Below are 27977 nucleotides of genomic sequence, written 5' to 3' on the forward strand. Positions count from 1 at the left end.
CTATATGTTATTCCCGTTCACTTTTTTCTAAACATCATCTTAATAAAAATTTTAATTCCTTGGGGGGTAGTGGATCTGTGAATTCTGTGAGTGTCTAGTGGAACTGGTTTTGGATAGCTTAGATGGATGCTCAGAGTGCATTTTTATAATGAGGGGGAGTGCTGAGAGCCATTGAACCAAACTGTAAACCCAGTATATGATGGAAGCCAGGGAGTGTGACATCACCTCCCACACCTCTAGTTTTAGCATTTATGTCTCAGGGTTTGGTGTGCACGTATTCTTAATCTGTAAAGAGAGCTAGGGCTAGCTTCTGGAGGCTTGGAAGGCAGTGGCTTGTGTTGTCAGAGGTTGGTGGTGTTGGGGAACTGACAAACAGCAGGCACAGACAAGGCTGAGAGCGGATTGTAGGGAAGTGCCACACAACCATGGGTATTATAACACTTTCCCACCAGGGGTGGCTCTAGGCATTTTGCCACCCCAAGCATGGCAGGCAGGCGTGCCTGTGGGAGGTCCACCAAAGCCGTGGGACCAGCGGACTCTCTGCAGGCACGCTGCTCAAGGCAGCCTGCCTGCCGCCCTCACGGCAACTAGTAGAGCGCCCTCAGTGGCTTGCCACCCCAAGCAGACGCTTGGCGTGCTGGTGCCTGGAGCCGCCCGTTTCCCACCCCTCAGTCCTCTAACCACTGAGCTATAGGTTATTTTATTGGGGTGGGTCCTTTAGTCTTCACCCCCCCCCCCCGGAAGTTGTTCCACTGTGGATTAAATCAAGTCATTGAATGAAAGACCGACTCTGTAGCTTCTTGGTTAGAGCACGTATCTGGGAAGCGGGAGACTCAGGATTCAGTTTCCCTGCTCCAATAACTTTATATACGATTTATTCACAGTGGAACAGCTGTAAGAGAACCTTGCAGATCAGGAGCATGAAACGGGCTTGAATTAACATAAAATTATAGAAGAAATTTAAATCTGCTCAAGGGCCAAAAAAGGAACATAGCACAAGAGCGGCAGGGCCATGGCAGCCCCACAGGGCCACCTGCATACGGAAAAGAGGAGCCTTCCTGCCCAAACATAGTTCCATGGCAAGTCGACTGCGCATGCGGCATCCTCTGTTCCATAGCTTCATCCTGGAGCCACGGACCGGCTATGGCAACACTAGTCAGAGCCCATGCCCATAGCTGAATTCCCCTGTTCGGCTTCACGCTGGCGGAAGTGGCTCAGGACGCTATAGGCCGGACTGCCGCTCTTCCGGGTTTGGCTTCAGGTCTGTGTGGGTGGGGCGAGTCCTTCCCGGGCAGGGACCTGAGCGGTTCTCGCGAGAGCTCTCCCTCTTCCTAGGCCGGCGCTGACAGAGGTAGGAGCTTGAGGGGGCCGCCGCGGCGTCGCGTTTTACCCGCTGTCCCCGCAATACCGCGCCGAGCGGGCACCAGCCCCTCCGGCCGGAGGAGTCGGTTGGGGATGCGTCCGATTAGCGGCCTCCCGCGGCCCGATGGCCGCCAGGGGCACCCGGCTCCGCGGAGCCTGTCTCCTCCGGGCAGAGCTGGGGCCTCCGTCCGGGCTCGGGGGGCGGCTGGCCAGGCCCGGGATCTGTGCGGCTGCTCCGTCCAGAGGCCGCCTCAGTGAATGATGGGCTCAGCGTGTGGGCTCCTGCCGGGCTCGGGCAGCGGGGGAAGGGAGTAGCCCCCGACCCATGCCCCTCGGAGAGGCAGTGGCCCTGCAGCGCGGCGTGGGCAGGACGCTGCTGGCCCTGGTGCGGACCTGAGGAGAGGCTGCTTCTGTCCGGAGCCTGTTCCCAGAGAAATCTGACCTGTGACTCCACTGCTCGCTTTCCCCGTGTGACCGCTTTGAACTGTGCGCGGTTTGCGAAGCGTCTCACCTCTTCTCTCAGGTCTGACACACACGGATGAAGGGCCTAAAATCTCTGCAGTGTCCAGCTAACAGAAAGCCCTTGGCTCTGCGTTGTGGCTAGTGGTCATGTGTCTGCTGACAACTGAGATGTTTCTGTTTGGGTTGTAGAAAGGCCATGTTCAGTTCTAGCGCGAAGATTGTGAAGCCCAATGGTGAGAAGCCAGATGAATTCGAGTCTGGTATTTCCCAGGTATGTCCTTATCTCCACTGTCACCTAATAATTTGAACTAAAAAAAACTAATGGAAGCACAGGTATAGTTGTAGCATCTTTCAAAACTGGCCTTTTGATTCAAAACTGAAGTTAAACTTCCCAAATAACTCTGTTTCCTTAGGAATTGCAGATTTTTTGCTTCATATTCTGCTTCTGATGGCAACAGATGCCTTATGCTTCAGAGGGAAATGTAAGAACTAGCCAATCTTGCAGTGAATGATGTATCCATTTTGGGTGGTGAGGGTTAAGGTGTTTGTTCCTGATCCCATGGATCAGTTTTTGCCTGGAAAAAATTTATACGGCTTGTTTTATAACAATGATTGCTTAGTGTTTAGCAGCAACAGAAAGTAAATTGATGTAAGAGAAAAGGCAACTTAAAATTGTCAGTAATCAGAGTTTGTTCTCGTTAATTCTTCTCTGTAGGCTCTCCTGGAGTTGGAGATGAACTCTGACTTAAAAGCTCAGCTGAGAGAGTTGAACATCACAGCAGCTAAGGTAGGTTTAAAAAAACTTGCACTCCCTCCAAAAAAGGTTATTGACTTTGTTGCCAACTGACAATTCAATATGTTGGTGTATGCCATGTGACAAGTGGTCAAAAAGTTTGAACTAAAGATTAATGGAAGATTTCATGAGATAGTCTTGCTGAATACTGTTGTGGCTTAATGGGAGGAGGCATACTTCAAGCTTTGTAACCTGTTTATTGGAGCTGACTGCTGTAGCTTTTTATTTATTTATTTAAAATACAGTCCTAGTCTGAAAAGTGACTGTAAAATATGTCATTAGAGCTTCCACAATTCTGACTCCAGATAAACGGATCAAATTTAATAAGTATAAAACCTATTTCTGACTTCCCAGACCAAGTCTGCAGGACTGGATCTGAAAATCCAAATGGCTCCTTGCTTGCTTTACTAACACTGAAGTTGCAATTTCAGAATCTTCATCGATGAAATGCAGACTAGAATTGTCTTCTTTCTATAGAACAGCCCTGGGATGTCTAACATATGTCGTATAATATTCATGTCATTATAAAAAAAAAAAAATAAACCACCAATGTGGACTATATAAAATGAGAGTAGATCAAGATACCAGTCTCACATAGTCACAGAGTAAGTGTCAGCTCTTCAAAGTTTAGTTTTTAGTCTAGGATGTGATTGTGATAATGGCATGAGGCCTGTATTTTAAAAAAAAAAAAACAAACCAAAAAAACACTTCAAAACAAAATTTATTCAAATTACGAATTCTTTTGCCACCCCACACTGCAAACCTGAGATTCAAAGGTGATCTTCGTACATAAGCAATAATAAAGCTTATGCAAATTCTTGCTGCCCTAATCGGTGCAGATTTGTTGGCGTCTATATAGATATATTGACTGGAATTAAGTAAACAAATCTGAAGTTGCAAACTGAATAGTGGACTTTAGGCAAGTGGCTGTGGTGTGCACACTGACTTCTAATGGGGTCTGAATCTGTCTCAAGAAGCTTGCTCTTGGAAAGTGCAGTACTTGTGCCAAGAGGGCTGTTCCTAATGAGATAAGAGGAGCTATTGTTGAACAGATTTTGAAACAGTGAGGACACAATGCATTTTAGTAAATCCAACATGGCATCCAGTGAGGTGGGTCTCCTAGGGCTCTACTCAAGTGGCTTTTGGGAGCCCAGCTCTAAGACAGAGATGGGGAACCTTTCTGTCAGTGACCATTGACCCACAGAAAAAAATTAGTGCTGGCCACACAGTGGAGGGAAAGGCTTAGGGTGGGGTCAGAAATGAGGGGTTCAGGGTAGGAGGGGGTGGGGATGAGGGGTTTGTGGTGCAGGAGGGGGCTCCATGCTGGGGCAAAGGGGTTTGGAGTGCGGGAGTGGGCTCAGGACTGGAGTAGGGAGTTGGAGTGTAGGTAGGATTGTGGGGTTTCAGAAGGAGTTAGGATGCTGGAGGGGGTTGGGGTGTGGGAGAAGATGCAGGGTGCAGGCTCTGGGAGGAGGCTGGGGTAAGTATGCTGGGGTGCAGGCTCAGGCTGGGTAGCACTTACCTCAGGAGGCTCTCAGTTGACGGGGCTAAGGCAGGCTCCCTGGCTCTGCGCCACTCCTGGAAGTTGCCGGCATGTCCCTAGGCTGAGGCACGGCCAGACAGCTCTGTGCGTTGGAGATGGAGCTCAGGACAGGGTCAGCGCACAGAGCTTCCCTGAATGCACCTGTGCCTAGGGGCTGCAGAGACATACCAGTCGCTTCCGGGAGCTGTGCCAAGCTCACCAGACTTCTAATGGCTTGGCAACTCTAGGCACCTCCCGCCCCCACCCCTCCATCGCAAGGGGCTGAGCTAGTGCCTCCAGCTCGAGCCCCATGGGGCAGGTGGGGGGAAGGGTATCGTTGAGGCTCGGGGCTTTCAGCAGGTGGCACAGATTTGCTGCAGGCTGGTTGAAATTAGGCAGTGGGCTCAATCCGTCCCACTGTAGGTTTCCCACCGCTGCTCTAAGGAGTAATGACCTAAAGTCCCATTCTGTGATGTTGGAGGATAAGCTTGTGCCCAGCAGTAAGGCTGATGAGGGAAGCATCAACTTCTTAGTACTTGATTGCATACTGGGGAGATAAACCATTCAGTACACACTCATGTTACTGTGCTTATAGAAATATTTGGAGAGATACAAAGTACTATTGAAGTAGCAGTGTGGATCTTGGCAAATCAATAGATGTGACTGACTAAGCTACCTTTAATATTTGTATGAAGATCTTGTGTGGAAGACGGTTAGTGGAAGGTGTTTAGGCGATCAACCTGTTTGTGTTGATTTTTACCCTTCATGTACGACAGGGGTAACATTACTTTACTTTATTTGAAACTTGATCTCAATACCAGCCCCATGCAATTCTGTTGCACTGGAGACCAATTCAGTCTACTTACTGATGTCTGCTTGTGTGATTCTCTTGTTTGAAAGGGTCCATGAATCTGAATTGTAATTGTGACAGTTCCATGACGTATAGGGATACTAGCCTAATGGGTTATAAGGCTGGTCGTTTCATGCAGCAATTCACAATTGCAACAAAATCCATTGCAGCAAAGCTTGCATGAGAACTGCCATTTATTATGTTTAATGGATTTCGTCTTAAGTGTCTATTTGTCTTCTGTCTTAGGAAATTGAAGTAGGGGGTGGTAGAAAAGCAATCATAATCTTTGTACCAGTTCCTCAGCTGAAATCTTTCCAGAAGATCCAGGTCCGACTAGTTCGTGAGCTGGAGAAAAAATTCAGCGGCAAGCATGTGGTGTTCATTGCTCAGGTAAATAGTTGATTATATTGTGGTTTATCACTCTTTGTGTGGCATATTGGTACTCTGAACCTGTTGGGACTGGGGAGGTAAACGTATCGATTGTGAGTTTTTTTGTTTTTTTTTTTTTTGTTCTAGCTGTAGTAGTTCAAATACCTTTCTAGACACTGTCAGTGTGGCTGCACATAAGTCCCAACAGCTTGCATGAGTTTACTTTAATCAGTAGAGAAAAACTATATAGGATGCTTGAACCATACTCTGAAAAGGAGAAATAACATGTAGCTGGAGTAGAGTCCTAGAAGTAATGAAACTTAAGCAGGAAAAATGTAAGCATAGTATTTTTGCACACTGCAGCAGGGATAGGCAGCCTATGGCATGCGTGCCAAAGGTGGCACATGAGCTGATTTTCAGTGGCACACACACTGCCTCGGTCCTAGCATTTTAAGTGAAGCTTCGTAAACATTGTAAAAACCTTATTTACTCTACATACAACAATAGTTTAGTTATATATTGTAGACTTTTAGAAAGAGACCTTCTAAAAACATTAAAATGTATTACTGGCACACGAAACCTTAAATTAGAGTGAATAAATGACTCAGCACACCACTTCTGAAAGGTTGCGGACCCCTGCTCTGCAGTGAAAGTAGAATAAAAGTAAGATTTAATACAAGTGGTTGGGAGAGGGGGAGTTTTATTTGCTGTCTTTGAAGTGAAAAGGAAGAACCTAAATCTTACTCTGGCTGGAATACTGTTAATTTCAGATGGGGCAATGCTAGTGAGATCTGACTTCCTTTACTCTTAACACCTCCCCCACCCCCTTGTTTAAGCCAAGAAAAGCTTTTTGAGATGGGGAATATAGGGATGGGAAGCTAGCATTAGGAAGAGCAAGATCTTGGAGTTCTTATTACCATGAGGATAACTTTAAATGGATGCATGTGTGTTTTCTTAATAGTTATGAAGGCTACCCTTCAGCTGTGAATGGAAGAAGAGGTCCATTATTTTTGTATTGTGGTTTAAAAGGATCAAAATACCTTAACTGAATTCATGTGACTGGGTATATTCTGCACAGTGAAATGCCTCTGCTAATCCTCCACTTTAAACATTGGGCTCTCATACTCATTAGACAAAGCTATCATTAGACTCAAACAATCACGTAACACAATAACAAATGTATAACACCGTTAATTATTGAAATCTTTAATGGTATAAAAAGGGTGACATGTTTTAAAGGAATATAACAAATCATACCACTGTTTGTGGGGTACTTTAGAACATTTGTCTTCAGTGGTAGTGGCTTGGCGTTAGCAAGCATGACAGTTCTGGATACTGCAATATTGGAGCCAGGGCTCAGAAGGCTTGTCTTCGCTATGGAGGTAAGTCAACCTAAGTTATGTTACTCCAGCTACGTGAACATGCTACTCCATCAACATAACTTAAGTCGACTTACCGCGGTCTTCACTGCATTGCATCGATGGGAGACTCTCTCTCTGGTCAACTTCCCTTGCTCTTCTTGGAGAGCTGGAGTACTGGGCTCGACCAGAGAGCGTTCTGCCGTCAATTTAGCAGGTCTTTCTTCACTAGACCCACTAAATCAATCCCTGCTGAATTGATTGCAGCAGCAGTGATCTCCCCATAGTGAAGATCAGCCTTAGAACTCCTACCTTCCTAGTTAAACAATGAAACTTCTCACAACATAAGACAAGGTTGCCTATGATGAGTTGCACTGGCTTAACTAAAGGGACGTTTTATGCTGATTTTTTTTAAACTGGTGTAGACTTCTGTGTGGACAGTCTAGCTTAAGAATCCATTTAAGCTCAACGAAAATCCATTAAAACTATTAAGCTAAACCAGTGTTTCCTAAACTTGGGACACCGCTTGTTTAGGGAAAGCCCCTGGCGGGCCAGGCCAATTTGTTTACCTGCCGCGTCCGCGGGTCTGGCTGAGCACGGCTCCCACTGGCCACGGTTTGCTGCTACAGGCCAATGGGAGCTGTTGGAAGCGGCATGGGCTGAGGGACATGCTGGCCACTGCTTCCAGCAGCTCCCATTGGCCTGGAGTGGTGAACTGCAGCCAGTGGGAGCCGTGCTCGGCCGCACCTGCAGATGCAGCAGGTAAACAAATTGGCCCAGCCTGCCAGGGGCTTTCCCTAAACAAGCGGCGTCCCAAGTTTGGGAAACATTGAGCTAAACCAAAGTAACCCACTTCTAAACTAACATAATGTGTCCACATGGACAGTCTGCACAAGGTTAACAAAATCAGTGTAAGTATCCCTTTATTCAAACTTTTACAACTTCCTCATGTAGACATAGCATAGGTGTCCAAAGAACTGACACCAGGAGCAGATCAAGAATAATCTAGCAGGGAAATCACAACGGGCAAAACTCCCTGGAAGTGTTCTTTAGCAACTATTTCTAGAAAAGGTTCTCTCCCCTTATTCCCCTGCTCCCCCATGTGGGTGAAATATTATCTTTGTATTTAACAAAGCTAATTCTTCTCCCCAAACCTTTCCTTCTTCCCAATGAACATATTGGGCATGAGAATTTAAGTTTGAGGCTTTGGCATTGCACTACAGAAACTGACTTATCATAAAGCTCAACTTCTATAATTAGGGTGTGGTTTTGGGTATTCCTTGAGCATTCCTTGATGCTATATGGAAACAACTGTGGGACTTCTGCAGGAGAATGGTAACCCTTGAAAAAGTCATATTTATGACTTCAAATCTGAACATCTCTTATTCTGAGGATGTTGACTAAATGTTTCATGAGGCTTGTTATCACTTTGTTTCACAGAGAAGGATTTTGCCCAAACCAACAAGGAAAAGCCGTACAAAAAACAAGCAAAAGCGTCCCAGAAGGTAAATAAATCTTACGTTGTTGAAGTGTGTGCCATTCCTCTTGTGACTGGCATGAATGCCATTTTGATAATATGTAAAGGATCTGAGAAAGATCACAAAGCAAATACGCTGGGACACTGGCTCAGCAAAGACTCTCTTCCTTTTGGCATGTAAGGTTAAGGTATGAATAGTGCCTTTTATCATCCCATACTTCCTTGCATCTTCAATATTCAGGTTGATTCCCTTAAAAAATCAATCCCTCAATGTGTTTCAGAAACTTTACTACTGTCACTTTCTAATCTGGCAGTTCTAGAATGGCTGTGAGATAGCAGTGAGGACTATGTTCTACCACATTGGCTTAGTTGTCAATTCTGAGATTTTGATGTTTCTTTTTAAGTGCTTGATTTGCCTAGTTTCTGGCCTTACCTGGAAACTGACAGTGCATTCTGAATATGTTGTACACATTTTCCCAATCTTTCCATCTACATCCAGCAGTCTTTTTTTCCAGTAGTTGCTCTCAAAATATTTGCCAAAAGCAATTAATTACAAATAACTAACTTCTGTTTTTGGTCTGCCCAGCCACGGTCCTTAAGATTGTTTTCTGAGATGCCCACAATGAGGCAATGTATGTAAACTGAGTAACTTAAGTGAGTTGGGTTGGGTTCCTGTCCCAATAACTTGTAATGCTAGCCTTGGAACAGATGAACATCCAGGGAATGGACACTAACTCTTCATCTGTACTGCAGAGAATTCAGTCCAGGAATTACATGCTAGCTAAGTTCTCTCTAAGTTGCGTGGCTGTGCAGCAGGATATCAAGGGCCACGCAGGTGGGAAGAGGCATCCTCCCTCCTTCCCCTGGGGCAGACTGCTTCCCAGACCTCTCATCCCCTGCTCCACGCCAGAGCCTGCACCCCCAGCTGGAGCCCTCACCTCCCCGGAACCCAAACCCTCTATCCCAGTCCTGAGCCCCCTCCAGAGCCCTCACTCCCCATACCCCAGCCCTGAGCCCCCTCCCACATTCTGAACCCTTTGGTCCCAGCCTCACCACACACCATCTCCGTATTGGTGCACATACACCTCTGCCCCGATATAACGCGACCCAATAGAACACAGGTTCGCATACAACATGGTAAAGCTCTGACACGCCGCTCTGAGCAGTGTGTTAAGGGTGTTGGGCCAGGCCATGGCCGAGGGGTTTGATAAGGGGCAGAAGGTCTCAGGGGCGGTCAGGGGCTCCCCCCCCCCCCCAGGGTCGGGGGTAGAAGCTGTAGGAGGGCACTTTTGGGGATCCCACAGTCCCAGAGTGGCCTGGGGGATTAGCGGAGGGGCTGGGAGAAGCCCACTCTGTTTCCCTTGCCCCTGGCTTCAGCTGTGTCACTTGGGGGGAAGGGATTCCCGCCCCCCCTGCACTCACCAGCAGAAGCGGAGCAGCCCAGCCCCAGCCTGCTCCACTCTGCCAGCTCCCAGCCGTGGCGCTCCGCTTCCCGCTGCAGGTGAGTACAGGGGGCGTCCTTTCCCCAACTTCCCTGCACTCGCCGGCAGGAAGCGGAGCGCTGTGGCTGGGAGCTGGCAGGGTAGAGCGGACTGGGGCCGAGCTGCTCCGCTTCCAGCCGCTGCTGGTGAGTGCCTGTCAGGGCGCGGGGAGGGGTGGATAGGAGGTGGGCTCCTGGGGGTGATTAGGGATGGTCTCTGGAGGGGGCGGTTAGGGAACCAGAGGAGGGGCAGGGAGGCAAAGCAAGTCCGATATAACGTGGTCTCACCTATAACACGGTGAGTGTGTGGCTTTTTTTTTTAAACTGACTTTCTCCACCCCGAGTCAGAATTTAATCACTCAAAAATAGTGTCATTGGCTCTTTATGTTCAAATCTAAGCAACAGTTTGCTTCTGTTAAACATTTTTCTCTTGCTAGTTGATCTGACTGAAATTGTGGACGGTCTACGTTCACTGAGTAATTTGCACTTCGTGTTGGTTTCATTCTGGGATACAATCAGTTTCACTGTAATTGTAATGTCGAGGATAATTTATACATTGATTTTGGAATATATGTAAATGGGTATTCAAAGAACTTCATAGGGTACTTAATGGAATTTTTTGTGGTCTAAGATGTAGAGAAAACTCTTATCAGATGCTGCAGCAATAGGGCTGTATCGGGGGTACTTGCATTATAATTCCTTTAAAACTGCAGATGATGTTCTACAGCACCTGCTGGATATGAATCTGTGGTCCATTACAGAATCATTTCTAACACTGCAAGTGGGGCATTGGAGGGGAATAACCCAATATTTTTGCTAAAATGACCAATTGGCACATCTTAACTTAATGCAGTAAATACTCTTAAGTAGTATCACTCAAATTCTTCATATGAGGAAGTATTGGTCACACTTACAGGTGGTACTGTATATAAGCCTGATAACCTATATAAATATAACTTGCTTACACTTAATAGTCAAGCATCGATAAAAATAGTACAGTCTCAGATATGACTTTCTCTACAAACTGCTCAGTTTTATTTTGTACTGCCATGTTCCTGGCTCCTGGAATAGCTTCTGAGATAAATTGTGGCATGGTCACAACTAACTTGTTGATATGGTGGTAATTCATGTTAACAGTTTATTTACCCGCCCATACATTCCTTTATCCCAGGAATTGTGGTAGTATCTCGTCAGCAGATTATAGGGGAAGTATGTTTTATAGTTGTCAGACTAAACTTGCCAACCCCTTGAAGGTTTAAAACTTGGGGTCAGAACCCCTCAGGGGCTTGCAAGGTTATTACATGGGGGGTCGCAAGCTGTCAGCCTCCACCTCAACTCTGCTCTGCAACCAGCATTTATAATGGTGTTCAATATATAAAAAAGTCTTTTTTAATTTATAAGAGGGGATTGCACTCAGGGGCTTGCTGTGTGAAAAGGGTCACCAGTGCAAAAGTTTGAGAGTGACTGGTTTAATTCATTAAAATATTGCATTTCAGCCGTACACTTACTGCAGTGCATGATGCCATTCTCGAAGATCTGGTCTTCCCTAGTGAAATTGTGGGCAAGAGAATCCGCGTGAAACTAGATGGCAGCAGACTCATAAAGGTCCATTTGGACAAAGCACAACAGAATAATGTTGAACACAAGGTAAGAAACTAACTTTATACTCTTTGTAACACAAGGGTTGTGATGAGTCATATAGCTGAGTGTAAAACTCAAAACTGCTGCAGTGGCAAGGGTGTGAGAACTATGCTCTGATTTTTAATTACATTTTGGACTAAGGAGATGCTAATAGAAGGTTTAAAATCAAACTTTAGTTTGACTGCTCTTGATTGCTTTACACTCTTGGCTAGCTGATTTGTGGTGACCTTTTTCCTACTTGCTCCCTTAGTATGAGTGTTAGAAGATGGGCTTTTTATTTAGAATTAAAGACTTGATCTTCAAAGCCAAGGTACATAATGGGGTGGGGAGGCAACATAGCTGTGTGGCTCATTTTCAGCTGCCTTGTGGATTGAACAGCTCTGAAAGTCTGAGTCTGTTCTGGCAAATCTATATGATTGATTTAATGGGTTGAGTCTTAATGTTCTGCAGAACATTATCATCTCCCACATAAAGAATTCTGGGAAGTAATTGCTGTATGGAAGAATTGTCTGTCTATTTAGTATTTCACTTAGTCTAATTTTTTCAGGAAATGTGGCTTGATTAGTGCTGGTACATAACCAGGGCCAGCTCCAGGCACCAGCCAAGCAAGCTTGTGCTTGGGGTGGCAGATTCTAAGGGGCGGCATTTCATCCAATCCTAGGGCAGCATGGCTGCCCTCTTTTTTTGTTTGCCGCTCTGGCCGCCCTGTAGGGGGTGATGGTGCGGAGGAGAGAGAGCATCCTGCTGGGAGTGGGCTGCACGCTCCGTCTGCCCCAGCCGATGCCAGGTCTGTAGCAAGCCCGGCAGCCCGCGTCCTTCCCTCCCTGCCGACCGGAGCGGCACAGAGCCCTCGCGGCGCGGTGGGAGGAGCTGAGTGGTGAGTGCCTTGGCTGAAGGAAGCCCTGGCTGCCCTCCCATATCTCTTCTTCCCCCTCCCCCTTGCTAGCCAGGGCACGCACTCCACTCCCCGGGACACGTCTGCAGCGCAGGGAGTCCCACTAGCTGAAAGTTTGCACCCTGGCTCCGGCCACCCCGCAGACTTTTTTGTGGCGGCAATGAAAGAGAAACAGCGGCCCTGTACCTAACTTAAAGAAAACTTGTTTAAAAGAGTGGGAAGCCTATCCTTTCCTGTTTAATATAGGATTTCTTAGCAATAACTTAAACTATCCAAATCAAACTTGGAGTAACATAATTTTGAATGCTGGACTAAATTAGTTCTTGAATGCATCTGACATCTTCACCAATATGGTCGTCCATTGAGGTTACTAGTGGCTCTGTCCAAGTGGTATATGGGAGCATAGCTCTAAGTGCAGTGGTGTACAATCCCCTTCCAGTGTTGAAGAACAAGCCGGTCTCTGGTTCTAGAGCTGATGAGGACAGCATCATATATATTTTTATAACCTCTCAGTCTCTAGACAAGTACTTAGGAGAAACCTTGCAGGGTGCAACTTGAAACATACTATAGTATATCTGAACTGTACAGTAGAACATGCAGCTTTTATAAAACCCATTGAAAGTAAACTAATGCTGTTAAACTTGACTTTCTTTCCAGGTGGAAACATTTTCTGGTGTCTACAAGAAGCTCACTGGCAAAGATGTTGTTTTTGAGTTCCCAGAATTCCAGCTGTAAAATGCAAGAATCACTGAATAAACTGTTTAATTGTTCATATCTTAAGCAATTTCATTAAACTAAACACTTTTATAAAAGTACACTACAGAAGGAGGAAGTAGCTGACGTAGGTGACTGGTAATAGCTTGGCTATGGAACCTACTAGTTTAACTGAGTTGCATGTATTAAAGTAGGTAAGAACTCGTCACCAGTACCTAATGGTAACTAGGTAAGACTTCATTTTCTAGGGGACATGTCCATATCCTAAATCACACAGACAGCCTTGGTAGGAAAGTAAACTAAACAGGCCTAAATAATAATCCCTTCTCTGAGGATGAATTGGTCTGGCAAGGTTGTGTGCGAAACCTTAAACTCCTGAGTTTTGCATTTTATTTAAGAAACTCAGGTAGAATGGAAACCTACAATTCCCAAGGTTGGTGGGAACATTAACCTACATAATAAATACTTGGCTTTAGATATGACAGCCTAGTATGGGGCGGAGGCAGACAAAATTCCACTTGCTTATGGCCACAGTTCTTAAACACCCATTTCAAACGTCACAAGGCAGAAATTTAAGCAGTGTTCTTCTCTGTGGATTAAGCTGTCTTTGCTGTAAATTGCAAAACTTCTACTAATGAGAGAACATTGAACTACAATGGAGGGTTTTGTCAGTCCACAGGTTCTAGCTCTACTCTTGCAAGTCTGTAGGATATCAAAGTAGATGAATATGGGTTTCTAGTTGCTTCACAGCTGGAGGGTTTTGCTAGACCCTGGGGAGGTGTCAGTGGGATTTGTTTGAAGTGGTGTGGGGAAGCCTACCTTGTTTACCTCAACAGCTTGAGACATTGCTGATACTTCTGAAAGACAGGTGGGGCGCCTCTGAAGTGGGTGACTTTTAAAAGTCTACAAGCAAATCTAAGGCATAGTTACATACTAGGAGTGTCACTCTATCTTCCTGTGGTGTGAGGACTCCCAGTTAAACTCACTGGGAATCTGAGTTCCTAGCTAAGCAGAACTTCACTAAATACTAGGGCTGACAAGCGATTTTAAAAAATTGTGTGATTAAACAATAATAAAATACCATTTATTTAAATATTTTGGATGTTTTCTACATTTTAAAATACATTGATTTCAGTTATAACACCAAATACAAAGTGTACAGTGCTCAATTTATATTTGATTACAAATATTTACACTGTAAAAAAACAAGATCTTTCAGTTGCAAGTACTGTAGTGCAATCTCTTTATCATGAAAGTTGAATTTATAAATGTAGAATTAAGTTTAAAAAACAACCCTGCATTCAAAACCAGAACAATGTAAAACTTTAGAGCCTACAAGTCCGCTCAGTCCTACATCTTGTTCTGCCAATTGTTCAGACAAACAAATTTGTTTACATTTGCAGGAGATCATGCTGCCTGCATCTTGTTCACAATGTCACCTGAAAGTGAGAACAGGCGTTGGATCACATGGGACTGTTGTAGCCAGCGTCACAAGATATTTCTGTGCCAAATGCCCTAAAGATTCCTATGTCCCTTCATGCTTCAGCCACCATTCCAGAGGACGTGGGTCCATACTGATGACGGGTTCTGCTCGATAATGATCCAAATCAGTGTGGACCAATGCATGTTCATTTTCATCACCTGAGTCAATACCACCAACAGAAAGTTGACTTTTCTTTTTTGGTGGTTAGGGTTCTATAGTTTCTGTATCAGATTGTTGCTCTTTTAAGACTCCTGAAAGCATTCTCCACACCTAGTTCCTCTTTGAATTTGGAAGGCACTTCTGAAACCTTGGGTCGAGTGCCGTAGCTATCTTTAGAAATCTCACATTGGTATCTACTGTGTTTTGTCAGATCTGCAGTGAAAGTGTTTTTAAAACTAATGTGCTGGGTCATCATCCAAGACTGCTATAACATGAAATATATGGCAGAATGTGGGTAAAACAGAGCAGGAGACATAGTTCTCCCCGAAGGAGATCAGTCACACAATTAACGTATTTTTTTTAACGAGTGTCACGAGCATAGCCTCTGGAGTGGTGGCTGAAGCATGAAGGGATATATGAATGTTTAGCATATCTGGTACGTAAATACTTTGCAATGCAGACTACAAAAGTGTGAGCGTCTGTTCTCACTTTCTGATGTAAATAATAAGCAGTCGCATTATCTCCAGTAAATGTAACCAAACTTGTTTGTCTTCATGAATGGCTGAACAAGAAATAGGAGTGAGTGGACTTATATGCCCTAAAGTTTTACATTGTTTTGTTTGAGTGCAGTTTTGCAACAAAAAAAATCTACATTTGTAAGTTGTGCTTTCACGATAGAGATTGTACTACAGTACTTGCATGAGGTGACTAGAAAAATTCTAATTTTGTTTTTAGAATGCAAATATATATAAATAATTGAGCACTGTACACTGTGTTCTGTTGCAAGTGAAATCAGTATATTTTAAAATGTAGAAAGACATTCAAAATATTTAATAAATTTCACTTTAATTGCACTGTTATGCAATAGAATACAATCAGTTTTAATCAATAGTTTTTTCCAGTTAATCACATGAGTTAAGTGTGTGGTTAATCAATAGCCTTACTAAATATCCATGCTACTTTAAACAGTTGACTGTCATCTCCACCACATGTGGAGTAAGGCATCACATTTGCCCAGAGCAGTATCTGATAGCTACTTTAGCAAGTGGCTTTCCTGTTGCAGTCAGCATTCAATTAGAAGAATGAATTAACATTTACCTCCCTGTCTTCTAATATATCTTAAGCTTTCCCCATGGGTGCTGGTTTTTCAAACACCAAAGCTCTTAACACACACATCTCTTCCTACCTAATGAGTGGCTCCAAGTGGATCCTTTAATCAGCCATTTTACAAGTTTCTGAGTTTACTGCCACCTTTTTTTTTTTTTCTTTTGCTCCCCTTTTCCACTGTGCTAGCAATCTATTCTCCTGAAGCTGTGCAGGAGAAGGACTTTGCTTGCAGCTTTGGTCCACCCAGCATGCCCTCTCTTTAGTAGGACAGAAGCAGCCTTGTATTAAGAGGCACCAGTTGCTCACTCTCAAATACTGCAGAAGGAATGGAACAATTCTGCAGCAGCAAGAGGTCTCAGCATTTTTTTTTCATCATCCCCCTCCACGCCCTGGTGCCTGGAGTGTATAGGGCAATATCTCTCCTTCAGTGGAGAGGGCCACTAATTGTGGCAATTTATGGGGTACACATTTGATTATATACTACCATCTATCAACATGATGCTCACTGATTATCTGTGGGAAATGCACAGGAATCAAGGGTGGAATCTGGGCTTGAATAAGTGCCTTTAATACAGTGTCAATTGAAGAAAATATACCCACTGTGCCACCATCACTACTTCCCTCTTTCATGTCTGTCTCCTGTTCTTCCTTGCAATAACTTAAAAGTTCTTATCTCTGTGGTTTTAATCCAATCCCTTTTTTGTTTCATTCACTAAGACGATTAGTGACCTCTAATGAAGTGTTTTGGATTTCAAATTTTATGCTCCAATTAAGTTAATAGAAGACAGGAGCCTTAACATTGTCTGAAGCTATCTGTAGACTCACAGTAGCATCACTGCATTGGTTCATATCTGGAAGGCTTTTTGCAGCTTAGAAACTTCAGAATGTAGCTTCCATTATTAATAAAAATATCCCAAAGGCCACAGATACAAGCAAGTTGAATTTAGTTTCTGAGCCATATGTTGGACAGTCATGTACAAGGATCAAGGGTAGCACCTCTCTCCTTAAAACATCTCTAGAGCAGTGGTTTGCAACCTTTTTTCATGAGCAGGCCCCTAAAACACTTCAAATGGAGGTGTGGACCCCTCTGGAAATCTTAGATATAGCTTGCCCAGTGTGATAGTTTGGTCAGACACTTGTCTGGCTATTGAAGCTGATATTGGGAAGGCGGTGTGTTCACAGGCAGGCTAGTAATGGAGATCTCCTATGTGATCAAAATTGCTGGTTTTGAGTCAGTAACCCTTTGCAATCTCATCAGCTGGTAGCTTGCCTAGTTGTTTAAGGTGGAGTGGATTGAGTGTGGGTTTGGGTGGGTGGGAGGGGGAGATCTTGTCTTACAAAAAATGTGTGACAGAGCAACATATTCAGAAATTAGTACATCTGCGTATTGCAGTTCAGATGTGCAGTCCTGTCTCACAGCATTCTAGTTGCCCACTAGTACTGTAATGTCTGAGCATCTCACAATTTATAAACTCATTATTCCTCACCGCCACCCACCCTGTTCCCCTGTGAGATAGGGAAGTGCTATTATCCCTTGTGCTTTAAGTGACTTGCCCAAAGATACATGGAAGGCCTTGCTCTTATTAAATCCTATACTAGTGCCCTAACTACATCCTTCCTCTTCATTTTAGGAGACTTGCAGAACCTTGGTGCTGTATCAGAACTTTATAAACTGTTTGCAAATAATTTATATTAGGTTTAAAAACTGGCACAGTCCTACTCTAATGAAATCCCAGTAGACTAGGTTGTCCTAAACAGTAACATGGCTGAGCAGGTAAGGACTCTGCCCCTTTCCTGGCCACACTGCCTCAGTTGCACCTTTGGCCACAAGTTGGGTAAACAGGGTCCATGGAAGTGGTTCTCATGCTGAGGAAGTGGGTAGAGCTGTAGCTCTGCCATGTCTGCCCTTGTCCCTCTTGCAATGATTACTGGAATTGGACAGAGGAATAAGTAGCACCCTGAAAAGTGCTGCAGTAACTTACACTACACTGTACCAAAGAGGGGAGCAGGGGAAAAATTGACACACACATCTGGTAAGCTGCTCCCTAGACAAAGTTGAGCCTAACAGCTTCCTCTAGCCGTTATTTGGGTTTGTGGACTGTCTTTTGACCAAGAAGAGGAAAGATTCTTACTGCAAGATTTCCTTCCTCACAGCACACAGATTAACAGATCCACGCTGCCCCATTAATTACTGCAATCAAGGTTCTCTCTTTTATGTGCTTTGCAACAAGTTGCTATAGTCACAGTTACATGATAAATTTACTGTTTAACCACCAAGCACTCTCAATTAGACAATATTGCACTGGCAAGCTCTTCAGGAGGAAGCACATCCCCCTTTGTCTCTGACTCAGATTTGATTTGTCTCCAGAGCAGCAAGGGAGAGACTAGGGTATATCTGTACAGCAGTTGTGTAGGTGCTTCCCATCATGGGTAGACAGACACATGTGAGCTCTGCTTGAGCTAGTGTACTAAAAACAGCAATGTGCTGGTGGTGGCTTGGGCTAGCCATCTCAATATGCACTTGGGGTCACATGGGATCGTACCTGAGTGACTGGGCTGAGCTGTCCCTGTGGCCACGCTGCTAGTTTTAGTGAGATCTGCTTGAGCTATCAATCATGTCTGTATAATCATGCTGGGAAGCTGCTGTGCTGGCACACCATAAGGGCAAGATTTATAAAGGTATAGAGGTGCCTAAAGTTGGAGATTGTAGAGCCACCTATCTGCAGATGTAGGCACCTAAATACCTTTATAAATCTGGTCTTAAAATTTAGTGGTGGTTAGATTCACCTTTTCCTTTTGATATTTCCCATGTTTGTAGATCTGTGTTGGTAGCAATGGTGGGAATACTAATGTAGATTGTTTGTTTTCCATCGTAAAATGGGGATGATAATACTTATTCCACGGATATATTAATGGTTATGAAATGTTCTAAGATCCTCAGAGGATAGGCCCCAGATTTATCCCCAGACTTTCCTTGGCCCTGAATAACCCTCTATCTCAGTGGTTCTCAAACTTTTGTACTGGTGCCCCTTTCCACATAGCACACTCCTGAGTGTGGACCCCTCCTTATACATTAAAAACACTTTTTAAATATATTTAACACCATTATAAATGCTGGAGGCAAAGCAGGGTTTCAGGTGGAGGCTGACAGCTTGTGACCCTCCATGTAATAATCTTGCAACCCCCTGAGGGGTTCCAACCCTCAGTTTGAGAACCCCTGCTCTACTTGTTATTGTCTATTTCCCGTGTTGCCATTCTTGTCTATTACACTGCTTTCCTATCTGCTTCATGCAGGGCCAAAGTGTGTTTAGATACCAGCCTAAATGAAGAGTAGCATAGATTTGCACTGCCACAGGCAGGGCCGGCTCCAGCTTTTTTGCTGCCCCAAGCGTCGAGGAAAAAAAGAAAAGAAAAAGAAGATGATTACGTTTCTGCCGAAGTGCCGCCAAGGAAGACGGGGAGTGAAGGACCCGCCACCGAATTGCCCCAGAAAATAAAGTGGACTGATTGAGTTGCCACCGAAGTGCCGTCACCACCTACCCGGACGTGCCACCCCAACAATGGACAGACATGCCACCCCTTTCGATTGGCCACCCCCCGGGTGAGCACAAGATGGTACATTCCCTTTCTGAATGGCCCAAAGGGCAGAGGTTCTGCACTGGCTGTGCCACTAGTGAGCTGTTGAACAGGAGGGCAGGATCACAGAGCTGCTGCTTCCCCTCCCTGCCACTTTGTGCAGTGCTGAGTGCCCACAGAAGAATAGAGGGAACAGTTGCTACTCTCTGAAGTACTGGAATTGTATTTGTGACACTCTCACAGGGGCATCGTGGTTAAAACTGTTTGATTTATTATTTTAAATAGTTTAAGGTTGTTGATGGGTTTTGTTCCCTAGGCAGAACTTTCTTCATAGAGTGTGATCCTGCACTCCATGACTTCAGTGGGAGTTGTGTCAACTGGGTTAAGATCGCTCTCAGGCTACGTCTAGACTACCCGCCGTATCGGCGGGTTAAAATCGATTGCTCGGGGATCGATATATCGCGTCTCATCTAGATGCGATATATCGATCCCCGAGCGCACTTATATCGATTCCGGAACTCCACCAACCCTAACGGAGTTGCGGAATCGACAGGGGGAGCCACGGACATCGATCCCGCGCAGTGAAGACGGGTGAGTAATCCGATCTTAGATATTCGACTTCAGCTACGTTATTCACGTAGCTGAAGTTGCGTATCTAAGATCGATTTCCCCCCGCAGTGTAGATCAACCCTTAGTCTTTTCTATTTATTTATTTTATTTTATTTATTTTAAGAAGTGGGTTTAGGGGCCAGTCCTTTATTCCACGTGCAGGGTGAACGCCTGGTGATTTTTGGGAAAAGCACCTTCCAGCTTTCAAGTGTTTTTTTTCGATTATTTTTTCTTCTTCTTGTTTTCTGCTAGGAAATCCATCCTTCTCTCTCCGTTAGAAAAACCATTTCTTTCTCCTTAAATGAACCAAAGTCATTAATGATTTCTCTTTCTTTTTTTCCCCTTTTTTTGGGAAAAAAGCACTCAGGAATGCATTCTCACTACAGTGCCTGGTCTTCCCCTTAGCACTCTTTGATTTTTTTGCTTCTTTTATTCAGCCTTTCTATATTCTTATTTACTTGTAAATCCCTTAATGTTTAATATCTCTTTTGCTGCTAACTTCCTTCAAAGATTTTTTTTTATTCTCTTTATACTTGTCTCTCAAAGTTGTGTTTATGTAGAGAGATTTAAATATGTATCTAAATATGTTACATTGCCATTGTAACATGATCGTCGAAGACTTGAACTGAATTCATTTTGCTGCATTATGTCAAACAGTTTCCTTAGCATTCCATTGGGAGCATTGCTATATGTACCCAATTCTGTGTAATGCTGATTGCCCCTTTATTGTCACTGAAGTCAGTGGCACTTCTTATGTAAGTAAAGGTAAATAGGATTAGACCCTTAATTTGACATTGTGGCTTTTCTACATTTACATTAGTATGTCCCCTCTCTTTGAGCTTTTTGCACTGATGTAATTTTACCATCATCTAGTCAAGTTTTAATCTCTAATAATTATTGAAAAATAATTTTAAGAAGTGGGTTGTTTGCCAGGTTCCAGCCTAATGTGGAAATGAACTGGCCAAGAGATTAAACCCTGAGGATCTATATTTATAATGGAAAAAGCTCTTCAGATTTTTAACTCTAGCTGTGCTGTTGATATTTCTGTAAGAAACTTTACATTGCAAGTTACAAATAAATGTATGAGCCCTTTGTTAGAGACTAGTTAATTGTTAGTATAATGTGGGCCACAGTTGTTTGTGGTGACAAAAAGGGGGGAGTAGGTTTTTTTAATGAATCTGCCTTTGCACATCCAAATGGCTCCCTAAGGGCTTTATCGGCGATACTGACTACAAAAATGCACATGGGACTTAATCCTGAGCTGTGCCAAGCATGATCTTGACAAAGCTTGTGCTGGGGTAATGGGAAGGGAGACAAAGGGGTCTAAATCACCTTTTATGTCCTCCTTGATCACCTGTCCAACAATGGCCGAGATCAGTCAGAATGCAAAGGATTTATCTCTGATCCTTGTCCATCCCTGATGTGCCTCCTGTGCAGAGGGTAGGAGAGCCAGCGACAATGACTTCAGAACACCTGGGGATTCCCATTGGCAAGGTGACTTTTTGGCTGTTCCTTTAGGACCATGGAGGAAAACTCTGATGCTTAAAGTATATATGAATTACTTCTCTCGGCACTGAAGTGCCATTATATACCGAAGGGTTAAAATGTGACAACTGTTTAAGAGTAAACAGCAACAACATAATAGACCAATTCAGGAGTTATAGTGTAGAATTTCTGAATGTTCTTCTCCCTCAACAGGCATAGAACTTCCCTTTGTCAATGGATAGTTCCATATGGGTAAAGAAAACAGAAAGGCTTGGAAGAGACCAGCCATGTGGAGAATTGAGTATTTACATTATTGTGCAGTGTGTGGAGTTTCTGCTCTTTAAACAGTGGCATGCTTTACTCTAGAAGTGAAAAATACTTTGGCCAATTGCAAAAATAGGGGAAATTGGGGTAGAGGAAGAATGTATTAATTACATACATTGGAATTTTAGTAGGACCCTTGACTCACCGTCTTTTGAATATCAGCTGCTGAAATTAAAGCAATGCAGGAAAATTGTGCTCTGGTGAGAACGTGTGTATGGTTAGTTGGATCTAAATGGTTACAAAGGGGTTCTCTGTTAGTGAGGGGGAGGGGACAATGAGAATGCATTTCCAAAAAAGTACATTCCCAAAATAAGCAGCTTACATCATAGACCTCTTCAGTTTTCCCACACTTCTTTCCTAATTATTGTGCTGCAGGACAGCTGATCTATTTCAAACAGGAAGTTGTTTACAGATAACACTTGCAACTGTTCTGTCTGATTTGTTGAACTGTCCAAAAGCAAAAGACAACATCTTTTCAAATTAAAAACTGTCAGATTTCTGTAAACAGCAGCATGAGGGTCATCTGTGCAATTTCCCTGAAGGCAGAGTGTGCTCTGCAGTCCCCATTTTCTCAGCAATCATAAGGTAGGAGAGACTTTTGCAGTTTTACTGATTAGAAGCATGTAAGGAGGAAAAAGTCTGGATGTAAGATAGAGACTGGACATGTGAGTGGCAACATTCAAAGTATGTCTGACAACTGTTGTGGGTTAGGTGCAGGATAAGAAACAAAGTTTGATATACTGTATTCTGAGAGATAATGTGGACCTTACTGCTTGCAAAAGCCTGATTTAGCTAAAAAAATCCCTGTTTAACTTGGGGTTTGTGAGAGTGTCAAAGATACTTCTGAGCAAGAGAAAGTGAATTAAAATAAGATTTTTTAATTTTTGTTTTGTTTTTAACAACTGAAATTGAAATGTATTAACTTTTCAGAGCCACTGGTTCTGATTTTAGTAATTTCAGCATAGCATCTTTGTCTGGTTAGAACACATGTGATTTAATTGCCAGAGTGGCAAGAGAGACCTGGCTGTGATTCTTCATAATATAATCAATATAGCCATTTAAGACTAGAAATGCTAAACACATTTCTCAGTCTTTCTGTTCTGGGGCACCAGGAAGTCTTCATCTATTACGAAAGATGAGTTTATAATATAGCTCCCAATGCAAAGGATACATTGCAAGAAGACATGTGGCAGTGGTGTCATACTGAAGTAGATTGTAGAGGATCCAATAATGACAGAATACAGTAATGGCTAGTAAAGGGGTAACTCAGTAGAGATTGAGTCAAGGATAATTAGGACTGGGATTAGTGGTATATTGGATAAAGGGAAACTTTATTAAAATTAAAGGTTTATATATATGCAGCTTATAGATAATGGATATTGGCTGTGAGGTTTGGGAGGGGAAACGTTTCTTATAAAATTGAGTATCTAATTAGAGAAGTGAAATGCACCACTTTATTTTACACTTTTCATACAAAGAAATAAAAAACTCCTGAGATTAAATTATTACAAATTACTAGTCACTAGTTACTCTGAAAATGTAACTGAAAGATAATAGCAATTTTTCCATTCTCAGCAGCTGGTTTGTGGAGTATTTTGGTGTTAGATACTTCATATTTATGCGCATGCTCATTTAAAGCTGTAAAGATATTGGAGGATGTAAACCAACCATTGATTTAAAGAAAAGATCATTGATGTCATTTTTATGAATCAAATTCCCAGTCCTTCTATGATATCACTTATTAAAAATGCCTGTAAAATTTTGATCAAGATACCTAAATGTATATTATTAAAAAGATATTGCATTTTAATTTTCATGCTTTGAAATCCAACTGATTTTGATTAGAACTGAAACAGATACCAGGCAAAAAGATGATATTGTGGCTCTGATCCTGTAGTTGATTCTGTGAATATTTTCTTCCATAATCTTTTCATTTATAGTAACCTGAAGGATTACTTGTAAGCTTCTGGGGCAGATACTGACTTTTACTGTGTTTATTCAGTGTGTGACATAATGCAGTGCTGATGTTGTTGGTTAGGGTCTCTAGACACTGCTGTAATACAAATAAGAGATTAAAAAAAATGTTTCTGACAAGAAGTGGGTTTTTTACGTTGACTGTCCCTTTAAGAATGTTTGATTGTCTTTAGAAAATTCACCCTAGATGTGAACATCTGCCAACATAGAATCATCTAAAAATTTGTTCTGTATCACTAACTCTTTCAATAGGAGTATGCAAGTCATAATCCAAATTCATAGCCAAACCTGTGACTTTGCCTGATGACCAATACAAAACTGCATTGTGGAAGCAGCAGAGTCCTATCACATAACTCAGTGGTCCCCAATGTGGTGCCCGCGGGCACCATGGCGCCTGTCGGGGCATTTATGTGCACCTGCCTACTGCCCAGCAGAGGAGAGAAGCTGCGGCCCCACACTCGATGGGGACATAGAACTCAGGCTGCGAGCATAGTGTTTTCTGTTCCCAGCAGGGGAGACAAGCCGCAGCCCCACGCCTGACGGGGACAGATAACTCTGGGGCTGCAGGCTGTGGGCGGGAGCGGCGCCAGGGTTTTTGGCGCCCTCGGCGAGGGTCCTTCCGCGCTCCCGGTCGTTGGTGGCAATTCTGTGGCGGGGGGGGGTTCCTTCCGCGGCTCCCGGTCTTTGGAGCACTTTGGCGGCGGGTCCCAGAGCGAGTGAAGGACCCGCTGCAGAATTGCCGCCGAAGACCTGGAGCGCGGAAGAACCCCCCGCCGCCGAATTGCTGCCAAGGGTGGCAAAATGCCACCCCCCGCAAATCCTAGTGCCCTTGGTGACCGCCTAGGTTGCCTAAATGGAAGTGCCGGCCCTGGCTGTGGGCGCCACTGTTTTCTGTCCTCGCGGCTTCTCTCCAGCTTCTCTTTTCTCTCTGGGTTCATATATTATGTTATATTAAATGATGTTTTTTGTATTATTTAATGTACAAATACAAAATAAGTCTTGAAAAATTGTTGGCTCCCGCCACACTCTTTTGAAAACTTGAATGTGCTACTGGACACAAAAAAGTTGGGGACTGCTGACATAACTTATAGTGGGGCTACCATGTTGATATCTCTCTGAGTGAATTCATGTAGCTTTAAAAACTTCATTTTTACTCTACGTTAGGGATTGCTCAAAAGTTTTCTGTTTAAACTTTTTTTGGACAGAAAATTGGGGTTTTGACACAACTTTACAAAAAAAAGTGTCTTTTCTGTGGAAAATTTCATTAATTTTCTTTTTAACCAAAATATTTCAGCCAAATCCTAGAAGTATTTTGGCTAAAAATGGAAGTTGTAGTTTGCTGCAAGTCCCCATTCTTCTCTATGGGCTAGGATCCCTAGCTTCCAGGGCCGGTGCAATCATTTAGGCGACCTAGGCGGTTGCCTAGGACCCTGGCATTTGGGGGGCGCCATTTTCTTCGGCAGTGACTGCAGCAGCCGGATCTTCGGCCACCCCGGTCGCCGCCGGCATTTAGGTGGAGGGAGCTGGGGCAGGGGAGCGCGGGGAGGACCGCCTGCAGCAAGTAAGGTGGGGGGGCGGCATGCAAGGGAACTCCCCGCCCCACCCCGCCCCAGCTCACCCCTGCCCCGCCTCCTCCCCGAGCACTCCGTGGCCGCTTCACTTCTCCCACCTCCTAGGCTTGCGGCGCCAATCAGCTTAGGCGCCGCAAGCCTGGGAGGTGGGAGAAGTGAAGCAGCAATGGCGTGCTTGGGGTGCTCGTGCTCGTGCGTGGAGCAGAGGTGAGCTAGAGGGGGTGCCTCAGGGCGGAGGGTGGGGGATGGGGAGCTGCCACAAGGGGGGCGCCTCATGGTGGAGGGGGGGAGCTGCTGGGGCGGGGGGGACCGCAAGGTGGAAGTTTCACCTAGGGTGCGAAACATCCTTGCATTGGCCCTGCTAGATGCACTACATCTCCTACACTACATCACCCTTTTGCAGGGGTAAACCTGTGCATTATGGGAGATGTAGTCCAGCTGGTGACCTTGGCCCCTAGAAGAGAATGGAGACATGAGGAGCATACTACAACTCCCCGGAGACATTACATCTCTTGATTTTGGCCCAAAACTTTCAGTTTTGCCAAAAAAACTCAACGTTTAGTAAGGAAATCTTCCACAAAAAAATTTTTTTTCCATTTTTTGGTCAAATTTCTGTGGATAAAAAATACTGTTTTATTCTCCAACCCACCCTTTACCAGCCCCCAAATAACCCAGAAAATTAGCCCAACTCTAGTCATCAGCCACCTGCAAACTAGCCAGCCTCTGAAATGTTAGCAGTTGAAAACGTCATCTGTGTTTGGAAAACCATGTTTGCTCATAGGCAGTATCAAATCCCAGTGATTATCATGGGTTCACTCATATCGAACTAAGGTACTTCTGTGGCCTCCAGATCCTATAGTGATGAGCACCTCACCATCTTTAATGTAGTTATCTTCACAATCACCCTGTGAGGTAGGGAAGTGTTATCCCCATTTTACAGAGAGGGAACTGAAGGACAGAGAGACAGATTTTTAAAGTTATTTAGGATTCTAAAGTTGTAATTAGGCTTCTAGGTGCTTTTGAAAATCCTACTATACACCTAACTCCCAATGGTGCTTTTCAAAATGCCATGAAGGGTGGGATCCTAAAGGGACTTAGGGGTACCAATGCTGAGCATCGCAGAGTCTAGAAAATAAAAGGAACAACACTTGATCCACAAAGCCTGAGTTGGACATCTAGGTTTTCTATACAACACATGGGGGGGGACAGAGATGCCTACCAATGCCATCTCCAAAAGCCAGAACACTAGGTAGGGGGAACTGCTAAAATTAGCCAAGGGGAAATGTTCAGGGGGGCGAGTGTGCTAAACCCTGCCCCTCTCTCAGAGAGAGGCACCTAACTGCAGGGAGATGTCTAGCTTTGCTTAGCATTACACGAACGGGAATGTGCCTCCTGACTCCAGGTGGCTTAGGCGCCTAAGATATTTCTTATGGGACTGAGTTAGGCTCTCACACAAAGCAGGGGGATGAGGAGGTGGTGGTCCCCACCTCTATAACTCTTAGCCTAGCAGTTAGAGCACTCATCTGGGATGTGGAGACCCAGGTTCAATTTCCCCCCACACCTTTACCAGAAGAGGAGAGAGGATTTGAACAAGGGGTCTCTTAAGCGTGCTCTAACCACTGGACTTTGGAATATTCTGATGTAGGGGCTCGCTCATTCTCTCCTGTTGAAACCATTCCATTGTGGATAAATAATGAAAAAGTGATTGGAGTAGGGGGACTGGATCCAGGGTCTTCTACCTTCCAGGGAGGGTGCCCTAACCAGCAGGCAACAGCATCATTCTCTCTCTGGTGTTTGACACTGCTGTCATTAATGGGTTCACTGCAACTAACCTTCTAGACTGAATCACAGAAGAGAACGATCTCATAAAATGCATACAAGAAGTTGGTAGGAGCATGGCAGAAATCATAAAATCATAGAATATCAGGGTTGGAAGTGACATCAGCGGGACCAATCCCCAACTAAATCATCCCAGCCAGGGCTTTGTCAAGCCTGACCTTAAAACCCTCTAAGGAAGGAGATTCCATCACCTCTCTAGGTAACCCAGAAAGGGCCAGCTTAAAGAAGAGCCAGTGCAGATATTAAAAAGGGACAGCACCCTATGTAACCTGCACTGATTGTGAGTAGAGCTCCAGGTGTTGGTTTTAATCTCTAAAGCCTTAAATAATTTATGAGTGGGTTACCTGCTAGATCACCTTTCTGTGGTGCCATATTACTGTGCTTGAGCCCAGAACTTGAGCTAGAACTCTCTGAATGTAGAAAGGAGGAAGCTGGGGGTAGCTATGGGTCATGTTTCTCTCTGCAGCCATTTGGGGAGGATTCGAGAGTAGAAGGGCTTAGTTTATTAATATCCTTATTTGCCATGGAGTTTAAGCCATTACAGCTATATGGAAGGGGTGGCAACTCTCATGATTTTATTGTGAGACTTGGAATATTTGGTAGTTTTTAAAAGCCCTGGCTCCTAGAGAATCTCAGCTTTCTTTTTTCTTTTTTTTTTAAAGTATAAGTTTATAGTGTTTGGGGTTGTAGAGAAGCTTGTAAATATGACCTGCATGCACCCTAAAGGCTCAGAAATCAATGACAAACTAAAATAAATTGGCTTAAAAATCATGAGATTTTTTTTTAAATTCATGATTCTTTGTAGCTTGACTCATGATTTTTGAATCCTTGTGGTTGGTAACAATGTAGATCCTTTTTAGCTGAAAGTGCCAAATTTCACACAGCTCTCCCCTGATCTTGCTACACAGTAAAGAAACAACTTTTATT

At 44.1% G+C, this 27977-nt stretch overlaps 2 protein-coding genes and 1 non-coding gene across 4 annotated transcripts in view; all 3 read left to right on the top strand.

Annotated features, from left to right (window-relative positions):
• The first annotated feature begins 1271 nt into the window (after positions 1–1271).
• RPS7 (ribosomal protein S7) lies at positions 1272–12983 on the top strand. Its single transcript, XM_050951034.1, has 7 exons — positions 1272–1351; positions 2014–2095; positions 2540–2611; positions 5236–5379; positions 8157–8221; positions 11170–11320; positions 12867–12983. Exons 2-7 carry the CDS (start codon positions 2021–2023, stop codon positions 12942–12944), a joined length of 585 nt encoding a protein of 194 aa, XP_050806991.1. The 5' UTR covers positions 1272–1351; positions 2014–2020; the 3' UTR covers positions 12945–12983.
• On the top strand, positions 12555–12764 carry LOC127050410 (small nucleolar RNA SNORA73 family). Its single transcript, XR_007774221.1, has one exon. It is a non-coding gene; the product is annotated as a small nucleolar RNA SNORA73 family (small nucleolar RNA).
• Positions 12984–17010: 4027 nt separating the features above from the next.
• Positions 17011–27977, top strand: part of COLEC11 (collectin subfamily member 11) — a 52136-nt gene continuing 41169 nt past the window's right edge. For both annotated transcript variants that reach the window (XM_050950984.1, XM_050950985.1), the window contains exon 1: positions 17011–22251. The gene's annotated coding sequence lies outside the window, so the exon portion shown is untranslated. The remainder of the gene's footprint in view (positions 22252–27977) is intronic.

The sequence above is a fragment of the Gopherus flavomarginatus genome, chromosome 4, assembly GCF_025201925.1.
Source record: "Gopherus flavomarginatus isolate rGopFla2 chromosome 4, rGopFla2.mat.asm, whole genome shotgun sequence".
Classification (NCBI taxonomy): Eukaryota; Metazoa; Chordata; order Testudines; family Testudinidae; genus Gopherus; species Gopherus flavomarginatus.

Excerpts from the sequence above, each read along its gene's own strand:
- RPS7 (XM_050951034.1), top strand. The coding sequence starts at position 2,021 with ATGTTCAGTTCTAGCGCGAAGATTGTGAAGCCCAATGGTGAGAAGCCA. Across the intron at positions 2,096-2,539 it reads TCGAGTCTGGTATTTCCCAG|GCTCTCCTGGAGTTGGAGAT; the intron begins GTATGTCCTTAT and ends TCTTCTCTGTAG. Across the intron at positions 8,222-11,169 it reads AAGCAAAAGCGTCCCAGAAG|CCGTACACTTACTGCAGTGC; the intron begins GTAAATAAATCT and ends ATTGCATTTCAG.